The sequence below is a fragment of the Phyllobates terribilis genome, unplaced genomic scaffold (genome assembly GCF_046119375.1).
Source record: "Phyllobates terribilis strain yellow unplaced genomic scaffold, ASM4611937v1 Scaffold_1__5_contigs__length_1240528914, whole genome shotgun sequence".
Classification (NCBI taxonomy): Eukaryota; Metazoa; Chordata; class Amphibia; order Anura; family Dendrobatidae; genus Phyllobates; species Phyllobates terribilis.
In genome coordinates, this window is record NW_027362761.1 from 733,901,157 (window position 1) to 733,915,361 (window position 14,205).

The window sequence follows — 14,205 nt, forward strand, 5'->3', positions numbered from 1 at the left end:
GGATCTACGTTTTATAGTTAATTTGTTTGATTAATGGTTCGGGACTATGCATACTATTGATTATGTGGTGGAGAGACTGCCAATGCTGGAGGAGGACACGGCGCATGTTGATATGCGGTATACTACGATGTTGCTCAGGTTCTTTGAGCTCCCACTCTCACGTTGGGAAGAGAGTGACAAGAGAAGGGTGGGGGGAGGGGGTGGGGGGGAGGTGGATGGGTTGGATTTGCGGGAAAATGGGGTTGCTTATGCTGTTTGACCTGGTATGCTTGGGAACAAAATGGAAAGATGTTACTTGATGATGGTGGATTGTTTTTTCTAATGCACAATGAGTAACCGTACGGTTCGGATTTTAAGTTGGAATGTACGTGGTATATCTGACAGGATTAAGAGGGCAGCAGTTCTGAATCACATCAGATCTTGTGATCCTATGATTGCGTGCTTACAGGAGACCCATCTCACTAGAGATACTAGGCACTGGCTATCGAGAGGGTGGATGTTAAAGACATATCATTCCACTTATTCCTCGTACTCCAGGGGGGTGTCAGTCCTAATACACAAAAACGCACATTATGAAGAGCTGGCAGTGCAAGTAGACAGTGAAGGGCAGTATGTATGGATTGCGTGCAGATTGTATGGATACAAAATGATTTTAGTGGCTTTATATATCCCTCCGTCTTATTCTAAAAAGGAACTTCAAGCAGTAATGGACTTGACGGCCAGATGGGGGGAGGCTCCGATGTTGATTATGGGAGATGTTAACAACACCATGAATGATTACTGGGATAAAGTACGTCCGGCAGGTATGGAAGCTGGACGGGACGGAATGACTGCATTTGGCACCTACGTGGGGGAGCTGGGGCTGGTGGATCTGTGGAGAGTACGAAATGAGGGTAAGAGGACCTTCTCGTGTCACTCGGCTACACACGGAACACTGTCAAGGATAGACCTGGCTTTTGGGGATACTGCTATGGATGGGATGGTTGGGGAGGTGGAATACCTACAGAGGACTCTATCGGATCATAGTCCTATGGTTGTCACGCTTCTAGTGGGATCTGCTCAGGGTCAGAGGGGAGGTTGGCGTCTTCACCCGACGTGGCTTAAAGTGGTGGATATGGGTGGCATAACCAAAGAACTAGAGCACTTCTTCCAAGTGAATGAAGGGAGTGCTGAGGCCACAGTGGTGTGGGAGGCTATGAAGGCATTTACGAGGGGACTCTTTATAAGTGAGATCTCACGGTGTAAGACCAAAACTAAATTGGCAGATCAACAAATAAAGGATGACTTGACAAGGGCAGAGGCAGACATGATTTTGGCGCCAACGAGTGTAGCTCACAATAGACTAAAATTGGCACAGGAGGCAGTTAATAAACTGCACATGATGCAAGCTGAGAGGAAAAGGGCATTTCAGCAAGCCCAATTCTTTGAGGAAGGAGAGAGAGTGGGTCACTTGTTGGCGGTGATATCTGCGGCACAGAGGGAGTCTTCCAGGGTGTACAGGTTGAGAGACCAAACGGGGACGACTCTGACAGACACAAAGGACATATTGGAGGTCTTCAAGGAATATTACATGGCACTGTACAATTCAAGAGTACGGGACACGGAGGGGGCCGTAGAGGAATTTTTGGAAGGCATCTCACTGTCTAAATTGTCTGAGGAAGATAGGATGAGGTTGGATGAACCTGTGAGTGTGGAGGAGGTGGAATGTGCAATTTTGTCTATGCCCAATAACAAATCACCGGGTGCTGATGGTCTACCTGGGGAGGTGTACAGGGAGCTGGTGGAACTGCTAGCTCCAAAATTGAAATCTGTGTTTGATGAGGCTTTGGTGAAGGGGGCATTACCGAGATCAATGGAGGAAGCGGTGATAGTGGTTCTGCCAAAGGAGGGGAAAGATCCCATGGATGCGGAGTCGTATAGGCCTATATCGTTGTTGACAACGGATGTCAAAATACTCGCTAAGATCCTGGCCACCCGGCTCACCGGGGTTGCGCATACTGTTATTCACGAGGACCAGTCGGGCTTTATGCCCAACCGCTCCACGGCTGTTAACTTGAGAAGATTATTTCTTAATATGCAGCTGCCTGCTGATAATGGTGGCAGGAGAATAGTGATGTCATTGGACGCTAGAAAAGCATTTGATAGCGTGGAATGGAAATATTTATGGAAAATCATGGAAATAATGGGATTTGGCCCCGCATTCATGGCCTGGGTGAAGTTATTGTACTCATCCCCAAGGGCGGTAGTTAAGGTGAATGGTGAACGGTCCGGGATGTTTGACTTACATAGGGGCACAAGGCAGGGGTGCCCGCTGTCCCCGCTATTGTTTGCGGTGGCAGTGGAGCCCCTGGCGGCCAAAATAAGAGCTGAGAGAGGAGTGGTCGGATTTAAATTTGGGAGGCTGGAAGAAAAAATATCACTGTATGCCGATGACATCCTGTTATTTCTGGAAAATGCAGGAGAGACATTGGGGTGCACGATGGATGTAATTAAACACTTTGGGAGCATTTCGGGACTGGAGATAAACTGGCACAAGTCTTATGTCATGGCTGTAGATAGACCAATAAAAGCGGAGGAGATAGATGAGAGGGGGAAGCAGCTCCAGCTGGTTTCACAATTTAAATACCTTGGGATATGGGTGGCGCTTCCATTGACACGATTCACGGATCTGAATTTAGTTCCTCTGCTAGAGAAATTTAAAAAGAAAATAGGTGCATGGTGCCAATTGGCTTTGACGGTGACGGGTAGAACTAACCTGATTAAGATGGTCCTTATGCCACAACTAATGTACGTTTTGCACAACTCACCGATATGGCTACCAAAAAAACGGTTTCAGGGTATTGATTCTATCTTCAGATCCTTGATATGGGGCAAGAGGCAGGCAAGGATTAAATTGGGAACGCTGCAAAATGGGAAGGAGGAGGGAGGATTGGCCGCACCCAATCCCTGGGTCTATTTCTTGGCAGTACAGGGCCAGCATGTCAGGGGATGGAGAGAACCCGATTGTGGAGGGGCAGCTTGCCGGGTGCTGGTACATGTGTCGGGGAGACGCCCACTGGTCCAGGCGTTAGAGGATGGTACCTTTAAGAAATTGGGAGCAATATATCCTACCTTAGGCTTGACTCAGAAGGTATGGGACACTACTAAAAAGATCAGGGGGGTGGACGGGCTGACTAAGTACTCACCGGTGTTGGGCAATGAACATCTGCCGGAACTTAATAAGCTGTGTCAAATGGGCAATTGGAAGGCGCAAGGAGTGAGATATGTGTGCCAGCTGCAGAGTGGAACGGACCTGAAGACCTTTGAGAAATTGAGAGAAGAATTTGATTTGCCTTTGGTATGGGGATTTCAATACTATAGGCTTTGACATGCTTGGAGGGCACAGTGTGGATTGGGAGCCATGACGGTTCAGGGTGACATTGTACTAGACTCTGTGTGTATGAAGGGAGGGACGAGGGGAGTCATATCGAGCTTATATCATGACCTACTGCACTCCTATCTGGGGGGAAATCACTTCATTGCAAAGAGTAAATGGGAAAGGGAGGTGGGTACCCTCACAACAGAACAATGGGAGGCAATTCTAGAATATGTCCCGAAGATCTCTCTAAGCGAGCAGGCACGGATCTCCCAATTATACATAATACATAGGACATACAAAACACCGCTGCGCCTGTACAAGGCGGGCTTGAGGGGAGATTCCAGTTGCCCTAGATGTGGCACGGACCAGGCCGGACTGCTACACATGCTATGGTCATGCCTGCGGCTAGTGGCTTATTGGTTGGTCTTTGTTAGCAAAATTGAGAGGGCTTATACATGTACAATTGACAGAAACCCGGTGCTGTGTGTTTTGGGGGAGGTGGATGGAATACCTGTCTCAGAACATTACAAAGTGGCGATAGCGCGATTGCTATATGTGGCACGCAAACTAATAGCACGAAAATGGACAGATTCGGAACCCCCCACTTGGAGGGAATTTATTGCTCAGACACGTACGGTAATGCATTTAGAGGAAAGCATTTACAGGCGGAGGCATGGAGAGAGAACTTTTGGGAAAATATGGTGCGCATGGATGGCGGTAATATGATTGTCAATGTTCCCAGGTATGCCCAGCATAAGGAGTATTGGCGGGAGGGGGGAGAGGGTTTTGACTGTATTACTACACATTATGTGAATTGTTATATGTATATTGATAACTGTTTGCTGTAAATTTTTGAAACCTAAATAAAAATAATTGGTTTAAAAAAAAAAAAAGTGTCACACAGCGCTCCTTCCCTTCCAAGCCCTGCCGTGCGCCCAAATAGTGGTTTTCCCTCACATACGGGGTATCGGCGTGGTCAGGAGAAATTACACAACACATTTAGGGGTCCATTTTTTCGAGTAACTCTTGCGAAAATAAAAAATGGAACTAAAGTAAAATTTTTGTTAAATGTTCATTGTTTTCTTCTACATTCCAAAAATTCCTGTGAAACACCTGAAGGGTTAATAAACATCTTGAATGTGGTTTTGAGCACCTTGAGGTGAGCAGTTTTTAGAATCGTGCCACTTTTGGGTACTTTCTGTCATAAAGACCCCTTAAAGTCACTTCAAATGAGATGTGGTCTCTAAAAAAAATGGTTTTGTAAATTTTGTTGGAAAAATTAGAAATCGCTGGTCAACTTTTAACCCTTATAACTTCCTAACAAAAAAAAAATTATGCTTCCAAAATTGTGATGTAAAGTAGATATGTGGGAAATATCATTTAACTATTTTATGTGACATATCTCTCTGATTTAAGGGCATAAAATTTGACAAATTTCCAATTTTTTCACAAATAAATGCCAGTCATATCAAATAAATTTTACCACTATCATGGAGTACAATATGCCATGAAAAAACAATCTCAGAATCAGTGAGATCCCTGGAAGCGTTCTAAAGTTATTACCTCAAAGTGACAGTGGTCAGAATTGTAAAAATTGGCCTGGACATTAATGTGCAAACGGTGGTAAAGGGGTTAAAGTACCTATTTTTTTTACATGTTTTTTGCGGTTTTTTTTTTTTTTTGTACCAAACTCCCCAAAACAGGCGATTCATGAATTTTGTGCAAAGTCCAAAATTGTGTCTAAAACTGGTTTTGCAACTTTTCCGATCGAAAAGTCAAAGGTTTCGCAAAATGGGGCAGAAAATTGCGCCAAAATAGCTGACATACATAAAACCCCTCCAGGAGAATGGAGTAAAGTTTTTGTTTTTTAATCGCATTTCAAGTATCTGTCAAAAACATCTGGAGACAGTCGGAAATGCAATAATGAATGGGCCCTCAGTGAGCACTTGTCCGCAAGCTCCATCACAGGAGAAACTTAAGGGTTTTCCAGTCTCAGCCATTCATGCTCAAGATAGGAAAATCTGTCTATCCCAAGTGGGCTATGCTGTTTCATATACCAAGTTTCATATATAATCAAATAAGATGAAGCATCATGTATTGACGTTATCATAGCATTTAGGACTGGCAAAGGCAGGCAATTTAAGCACCTGAGTATTGCGGTGTTTTATTTTAGAAGGCTTTTAGAAATAAAATCCCCAAAATTATGTGGAAGACCTTTCATTGAATCTTAAAAACCAATGTCCACACCTTCATGGCCGTAAATGCTTCTAGGTGGGGACACTAGAGGGAGGGTTATGAGAACAGACTAGCACAGTGCTATATGGAAACGATCGGAAGTTACAGAAACCGTATAGCTCTGCGACGCCGTTTCTAATTTCCTCAACTCATTTATATGGGAGTTCTGCAGTCTAATGCTCGGCTGTTCCTGGACCCCTGCTTCTGGTGGTCAGCACCAAGAGTTATTGCCATCTTGCCCATGGAAAGCAATAATCCTTGAAACAACTCATTTTATTAGAAAATATTAGAAGCTAAAACATTTTGATTTGTTTATTTCTCAACAAAGTCAAAAATAAGCATGGAAGATATGGAGCTTATTTGAGCTTCTTCTTGGGGCGCAAGTTATTGGTGTGGCCACATTTCTTCTTGCGACAGTTTACAGCACGAGGATGAAGACGGGCATAACACCTGAAATGCAACAGAAATAGTTAAGACAATTAGAAAACCAAAAATCTAATAGCCATAAATTAGTATGGGCCGAGACCAAACGCAGCAGCTGGCCGCATGCAGTCACATCTCTGCCCACAGTGGCAGCCAACTGTAACACCATTTTGTTTTACAATCGTGAGGTAATTGGCTGCCGCTGTTAGTGGGTGAATCTTTAAGAAGTTGTCTACTACTTGGACAACTCCTTGTTACACCCCACGCTTGGCCCCAATAAAATAAAATCCGCAGTGTCAGCAAACGCTCTCCTCGGGTCTCTCGTGCTGTTGTGACACGTGAGCCCGGCCCCCAATCAGCGCTGACATCACTGTCCTCGCCTACTGTCCAATTGAGCATGAAGAGGAAGTCAGATCAGCCACAGCCTGGACTTCCTCTTCATGTTCGATTTGTCCGAAGGTGGGGGACTGGGCGCCTGGCTCAAGTGTCACAACAACGGCACTGGAGCCCCGGGACCACGAGTGCTGACACCACTGGAACAGCACCGGCACGGGAGGAGAGTATAAGCTTTATTTTATCAGGGCCGAACATTTAGATCAAGAAGCAGTTGTCCTAGTGGTGGACAACCCCTTTAAGCCGTGCAGCCAGTTACAAAATGTGGCTGCAACCTACATTTTCCATTCCAATATTGGAAAGCAGAAAATTGTTTTGGCTTTTCTTAAACTAGATCATTGTCAGCAACTACATCCAGTATCTTAAAGGGGTTGTCCAGGACTTAAACCCCTTTCTGATGTGGAGCGTAAGCACCGGAACCCGCACCTTTCCGGGCACATGACAGCTGATTTATACAGCTCACATGCGCCCGCAACAGCAGCGAGTGGAATCACGATCCACTCGCGTCTGTTAACTAGTTAAATGCTGCAGTCAATCTCTGACAGTGGTATTTAACGCGCGCTTCCAGGAAGCGCGTCATAGGCCCCGCCCATCGGCAACCCCATCACATGATCGCGGGTCACTGATGGGTCGGCATGACAACCCAGGGTCTGCAGGAGACCCCTGTGGTTGTCACTGCCAGATAGCTATGAGCGCCGCCCAGCGGTGAAAAAAAAAAACACATACACATTTGGTAAAGCCGCATTCAGAATCGCCGATCTATCAATATAAAAAAAAATTTAATACGGTTGGTAAACTGTGCAACAAGAAAAAAAGATTCTAAACGCCAGAATTAAGTTTTTTTGGCTGCAATAAAATGCAATAATGGGGGATCAAAACATCGTATCTACCCCAAAATGGTTATCAATTGCCCGGTGCGCAAAAAATATGCCATCACCCAGCCCCAGATACCGAAAAATGGAGACGCTACGGGTCTCGGAAAATGGTGATTTTTTTTTTTTTTTTTTAGCAAACTTTGGATTTTTTCCACCACTGAAATAAAAAAGAACCTATACATGTTTGGCATCTACGAACTCGTAATGACCTGGAGAATAATAATGGCAGGTCAGTTTTAACATTCAGTGAACGTGGTATAAAAAAAAAAAAAAAAAAAAGTGAAATTGCACTTTTTTGCAATTTCACCACACTTTGAATTTTTTCCCATTCTTCCAGTACACAATATGGTAAAACCAGTAATGTCGTTCAAAAGTACAACTTGTCCCGCAAAAAATAAGCCCTCACATGGCCATATTGACTGAAAAATAAAAAATAAAAGTTACGGCTCTAGGAAGAACGGGAGCAAAAGACAAACGCAAAAACTGAAAATGATCCGGTCATGAAGGGGTTAACATTGATTGACCTACCCTAAGGCTAGACAATCAATGATAAAGTCTTGGACAACCCCTATAAGCTGCTCACATATGCATTCTGCTTTGCTCAGAGTGAAAACCAGGAAGCAGGGTCATCGTTCCTGTCAAGTGACAGGACCTGCATCAGAGGCTCCAACGCAGATGTGAGCACAGCCCAACACTACTGTGCCATTAATGCGCCACTTTGACAGACCTGAAACCACTTCACAATATTCAGCATTATGCTTTTGATTGGGCCTGTGCTACATGCACACGTTGTAGAGCAATCTATGGAAAGTTGCAATTAAGCATTTCTACTTATGGCAATTAATTTGTAAGTTTCACTGGCACCAAAACCCCAACATTCTGAAGATGCTTTACTACCATCTAACCAAGAATAATACAGCTAGATTGCCTAAAATCCCACAAGACCCTAGTCTGTGTACTGCATGTTCTGCAGCTCTCTATATACGCAGGGCAATAGATGACATTCTGCTCAGTGTATAATGCTCTGAAAATGCCATTATAATCTTGTCTATCCACATGGCCATATCAGTCCATTTTTAAAGGGGCATGTCTGGTCCCTTGTGCTGCCCTCAGAAGACACTTGAATATGAGAGATTCCAGAGGGTGGAGAACCATCACAGCACTGCATCTTGACATGAAGGTTCTTCGATATTTCACATTAATGCTACAGCCCCACTATCAGTATTTGATCAGTATTTTTTTTTCAGGAGTGGGAGCCAAAACCAGGAGTGGGTGATAAATGCAGAATTGGTGACTTGTTTCTAGAATACCTTTTCTCTGATTTTCCACAGTATTTGTAACCAGGTGAGGAATAAATACTGACCAAACACTGCTCGTGGGGCCGTAGCCTAAAGCCCAATACTTAGCATGTCTGTCACCACTCTGTTGCCCTCAGATATAGCAAAAAAAAAAATAAAGTGATTGCGATAAGATTCCCAATGCATCAATCATGGACAGTGGTCTTACTTGCGGCAAATCATCTTGTCACAATTGTACTTCTGGGCAAGTTGGCGGAGGGAAGGCTCAATGATACCACCACGGAGACGCAGCACCAGATGTAAGGTTGACTCTGATGAAGACATCGAACAGGTCACAAAAACAGATAAACAGCAGCTAATGTAAAAAGACCTCGTGCAAAGAATTCGGACACAACACCTGTTGATATGGGCAAACAATCTTAAAGTGAACCTGCTGATACATGATGCCAAATCCAGGGGCAACACGTATCAGGCACTGGCTGTATCATCTCAAACAGGTACGTCTGACTCAAACGCTGCAGCATTTCAGAGAAAAACATACTTTAAAGCCACAAGGGACAGAGTGTAGACTGGTCGGACAGGCAGGTCCCCGGCAGCTTCTCGCCGCCCGCTGGCCATGATTAACTGGTCTATGTCTATACTCACATGAGACCTGGCACAGGGCGGGAAGAAGCCACAGGAACATGCCTATCCGACTAGTCTATAGCGCGGTCTCCGTACCCGGTTGCTTGTAAAGCATGTTTTTCTCTGAAACGCCTTAGTCTTTCAGAGTCAAACACATCTAGCGGAGTTAATACTGCCAGCGTCACAGATTGGGCAGCATGCATCACTGTCAGGCTCTTTTTAAGTGTACTAGGCCCCTCTTAATCGGCAGTTTATGATGTGGAGATAAGGGTTGTGCAGTGTGTATTTTACTCAATTAATTATACATCACTTTACAGACATTATTGGCACTGGCCAGCTTAAAGTGGTTTTCTGGGACCATTTTATTTGTTTCCTATTGGGCAAAGAACCACTATGCAGGTAGTTGCTAACTACCTGCCTGCTGTGCCCAGCACTGGCTCCTTCCAGCAATTCTGCTGCTTCATGCCAACTGAGCAGCTCCTTCTCTTCTGGGCCGCGCTGCTGACAAGGTGTGACTGCCGACGCCAACCCGATTAACTGCCAGCTACCCAGTTATGCAGCAGGGAGCTGGCTGTCAATCAGCTTGATACTGGCAGTCACACCACTGAGCAGAGCGGAAGACAAGTAGCTGCTCTATGTGACGTAAACGGAAACCACAGAATCACCGGCAGGAGCGGTCCGTGAACACTGTGAGCCAGCACCAGTCAGGTAGTTAGCAACTACCTGCCTTTAACTTCTAAGTCCCATAATAAAAAAATTAAATAGCCACAGATAACCCCTTTAAGAAGAGCAAGTCTTCATGACTTCCCATGTATTCTTGTCTTACCTTTCTGGATGTTGTAGTCAGACAAGGTACGTCCATCCTCAAGCTGCTTGCCAGCAAAGATCAGACGTTGCTGGTCAGGGGGGATTCCTGAGAAAGCATAACTTAGTCAACATCTATCAAAGAAGTGCTATCAGAAAAAGTACCCAAATATAACACCAGGAAACAAAATACCGATGAGAACAAGAAGGCAGCAAGAGGGGGGAAATAATGCACAGTATTCCTTCAGATTGGGGACTGTTCCTCACCTTCCTTGTCCTGAATCTTGGCCTTGACATTTTCAATAGTATCGCTGGGCTCGACCTCAAGTGTGATAGTCTTCCCAGTAAGGGTTTTTACAAAGATCTGCATCTTGAAGCCTTCCTGTTTCCTGCAAGACATAAACAAGCATTATTAAACAGAAAAGATGCGATCGAGTCATTTTAAAAAGCGATTTATCTGGTCTCTCAAACAATTGTTAGTTTAGGCCCTCACTCAAGTAACATTACTAAATGACTGATGTCATCCCAAGGAAAACATGTCATCCAGCCACAGGTTAGGAGATAAATGTATAATCACCAATTCCACAACCATCACCGTCGCCCTATGCAGAGTCTATGGCAGTGACGGGGACTGCCGTGTACACAGATTGTCTCTCTCTCAGACCCAAGACACGTAACCAATGCTACATTACTCCTGACTCTGGCCTGTAGATGGGCAATGGTGTGTATTAGGTGGCTAATGCTTCACTGGTGGCTGACAATAATTACCCCCTTACTCTTCCTTCCCACTATTAGATTGGCAGCGCCCAAGCTTATTTTACTGGTTGAAACTGCAGTAGAATATAAAGGTAGGATTCAAAGACTTTATTAGGGGACTTTAAAAGGGTCATCCAGCCAGAGCATTGGGACCTGCACAGACCGGGCATGTTTTATCTGTTAGAATAAAGCAGAAGTGTGCACACTCCATAGTGCCACAGAGTGCTCAGACCCCGCCGATCAGTGCGGGTGCCAGGGCTCAGACCCCGCCGATCAGTGCGGGTGCCAGGGCTCAGACCCCGCCGATCAGTGCGGGTGCCAGGGCTCAGACCCCGCCGATCAGTGCGGGTGCCAGGGCTCAGACCCCGCCGATCAGTGCGGGTCCCAGGGCTCAGACCCCGCCGATCAGTGCGGGTGCAAGGGCTCAGACCCCGCCGATCAGTGCGGGTGCAAGGGCTCAGACCCCGCCGATCAGTGCGGGTGCCAGGGCTCAGACCCCGCCGATCAGTGCGGGTCCCAGGGCTCAGACCCCGCCGATCAGTGCGGGTGCCAGGGCTCAGACCCCGCCGATCAGTGCGGGTCCCAGGGCTCAGACCCCGCCGATCAGTGCGGGTCCCAGGGCTCAGACCCCGCCGATCAGTGCGGGTGCCAGGGCTCAGACCCCGCCGATCAGTGCGGGTGCCAGGGCTCAGACCCCGCCGATCAGTGCGGGTCCCAGGGCTCAGACCCCGCCGATCAGTGCGGGTCCCAGGGCTCAGACCCCGCCGATCAGTGCGGGTGCCAGGGCTCAGACCCCGCCGATCAGTGCGGTTCCCAGGGCTCAGACCCCGCCGATCAGTGCGGGTCCCAGGGCTCAGACCCCGCCGATCAGTGCGGGTCCCAGGGCTCAGACCCCGCCGATCAGTGCGGGTCCCAGGGCTCAGACCCCGCCGATCAGTGCGGGTCCCAGGGCTCAGACCCCGCCGATCAGTGCGGGTCCCAGGGCTCAGACCCCGCCGATCAGTGCGGGTCCCAGGGCTCAGACCCCGCCGATCAGTGCGGGTGCCAGGGCTCAGACCCCGCCGATCAGCCTGGTAATAACAGGTACTGACCACCCAGCAGTAATGAGACCTTGTCCTCCGCCACAATGACCGCAGTCACCCAGCACGGAAGCGTCTGCTATGTATGCACGAGCCGATCTCCAGCACCGCCATTAGTGGCAGTGTGTCACACTACCTAAGGCCGGAGCCATGTGGCGATATGGCCGCTGCTCCACTACACCTAGCAGCGCCCCGCTGGAGAGAGCCGCTCCTTCCCCACGTCTGTGTCACACATGGAGGAGCCTAATACCAGCCGACCATGTGCGCCAGCACCGCGCCACACATACCCACCCGCACGGCGGCCCGACGGAGGAGAAAAGGACGGACCGGATCTGGAAGTGACGTTTTCCCTGCTGCTCCTGTGGGCGGTGCCCGGTGACGTCCTCTGTGCCGCCATGTTTGTTGTGGGCATCTCGTACAGAACTTCAGAAACCCGAGCTGTCAGCACGGTATTGGCAATCCGTGGGCTTCTCACCATTTACTGGAGAACATCAGTAGAATTATATATTGTATTACTTTCCCGGCAACAGCAAGTAGGTTTCAGATTTAAAAATATATATATATATATATTAGATATACAAATCTATCAAATAAAAAGTATGTTCTGTAAGGGACCACTGTGGTGACTTTAGTTTGTCCACCTTGGACTAAACCCGACTGTCTCAGGGCATATAGGCCAGACAGAGCCGAAATAGGAGGCGGCAATATTTTTTTCCTTCCTATACCACCTCCTAGCCCATACCCATGGCTTCCTGTGCCCACCAATGATACATATGAGAAATTACATATTATTACAGAAAGCTCTGATTGGGTACAGGTAACTGTATAAGGAGTTTCAGCTACTCAAAATTATGCTTGAAAATAAACACTTTTTTTTGTACGATCAGAAAAATAGCTTTTTAATCTCTGCATTGACTATCTATACAATCCTTGTTAATTCTTCTGTTACAGACCTAAACAACAAAGAATATTACAGAGGGGCATTGAGGTGAAACAGTATACAATTACCAAATGTCAAGAACCCAATATAAATGATCTTAACATCATTGCAAGGAGTGAATTCATACAGCCATTTATAACTGTCCCAGTACACAGGGGAGAAGGTTATGGGCTCCTGACCTACAGTGGTGTGAAAAAGTGTTTGTCCCCTTCCTGATCTCTTATTCTTTTGCATGTTTGTCACACTTAAATGTTTCAGATCACAAAACAAATGTAAATATTAGACAAAGATAACACAAAATGCAGTTTTTAAATGAAGGTCTTTATTATGGGAAAAAGAAATCCATACCTACAAGGTCCTATGTGAAAAAGTGATTGCCCCCTAAACCTAATAAGGTCATGCCACAGCAAGGGCTCACTGTAGGTCAAAGAGGCTGTGAAGTACAGGTCATGAGACCCTCAGCCAGTCCGTGCATCCCGATTCATGCTCTGTCATCTGACTTCGATTGGTCCATTCATCATCTAATTCCAGGCTGATTGAGAGCCTTGGAATGGCAATGCTGGTGCATGGAGCAGATTCCAGGGATGGGTATATTATTTTCTCCTTTCATACCCATGGCTTGCCACTAAGTTCTCTTTAAACAAGCTACAACAACCCACTAACATTTTTATTTTCTTTTTAAACATATCAGAATCTTATGTCCGCATTACTGAATCAAAAAAGTCCATTCATACATCAGATTGTATCCTTTGTCAGGCTACCAACCCTCAAGACAACAGTGTGGACATCTTTTACAGACTCTGCATTTACCCAGGAAGCAAGTGATATTTAGGAAAAAGTGCAGGGCCAATTGAACTTAATATGTGCTACAGTAAGGCTGTGTGCCCACCATGCGTTTTTAATGCGTTTCCACAGCTGCGGAAACACATTAACAAAGCTTGGTAGAAGGGCAGCAATGTTCCCCAATGATAATCCGCATGTGCTGTGCACATGCTGCAGAAATTTTCGTTGCAGGTTATCATTGCGGAAAAAAACGCAGCACTACCAATTATTTTGCAGAAGTGCTGCATTTTCACCGCCATTGACTTGCATTAGAACGTGCCAATTCCACAAGACTGCATCTGTACTTGCGGAATTGGCGCGTTCTAATGTGCGGATGGTACCCGAGTGTGGAGAAGAGAAGACTCTCATCCACACGCAGGTACCATAGAAACTGTAAAAAAAAAAAATAAATAAAATAAAGATTATTCACCTTCCGACGGCCCCCGGTCTCCTTCCCTGTGCTTGCGGGCAGGACTGAAGGACCTGCGGTGACGTCACAGTCATGTGACGGCAGGTCTTTCAATGCAGTGTCCCAGCGATCAGCTGGCAGCCAGGAAGGAGAGCAGCAACACACGCTGGGCCATCGGAAGGTAAGTAT

General features: G+C 46.4%; 1 protein-coding gene across 2 annotated transcripts; it reads right to left on the reverse strand.

Annotated features, from left to right (window-relative positions):
- Positions 1–5,890: 5,890 nt before the first annotated feature.
- On the reverse strand, positions 5,891–12,226 carry UBA52 (ubiquitin A-52 residue ribosomal protein fusion product 1). Of its 2 annotated transcripts, none has more exons than XM_073686378.1 (5): positions 12,137–12,226; positions 10,278–10,399; positions 10,033–10,119; positions 8,791–8,893; positions 5,891–6,043 (listed from the first exon to the last, which is right to left on the reverse strand). In XM_073686378.1, exons 2-5 carry the CDS (start codon positions 10,378–10,380, stop codon positions 5,950–5,952), a joined length of 387 nt encoding a protein of 128 aa, XP_073542479.1. In that variant the 5' UTR covers positions 10,381–10,399; positions 12,137–12,226; the 3' UTR covers positions 5,891–5,949. The 2 variants fall into 2 exon arrangements, with proteins under 2 accessions (XP_073542479.1, XP_073542480.1); XM_073686379.1 differs by lacking the exon at positions 12,137–12,226 and adding an exon at positions 11,982–12,109.
- Positions 12,227–14,205: the final 1,979 nt, after the last annotated feature.

Coding starts and splice junctions, on each gene's coding strand:
- UBA52 (XM_073686378.1), bottom strand. CDS start 10,380: ATGCAGATCTTTGTAAAAACCCTTACTGGGAAGACTATCACACTTGAG. Junction 8,894..10,032: donor TGACTACAACATCCAGAAAG/GTAAGACAAGAA, acceptor TGTCTTCATCAG/AGTCAACCTTACATCTGGTG. Junction 6,044..8,790: donor GACAAGATGATTTGCCGCAA/GTAAGACCACTG, acceptor GTTGCATTTCAG/GTGTTATGCCCGTCTTCATC.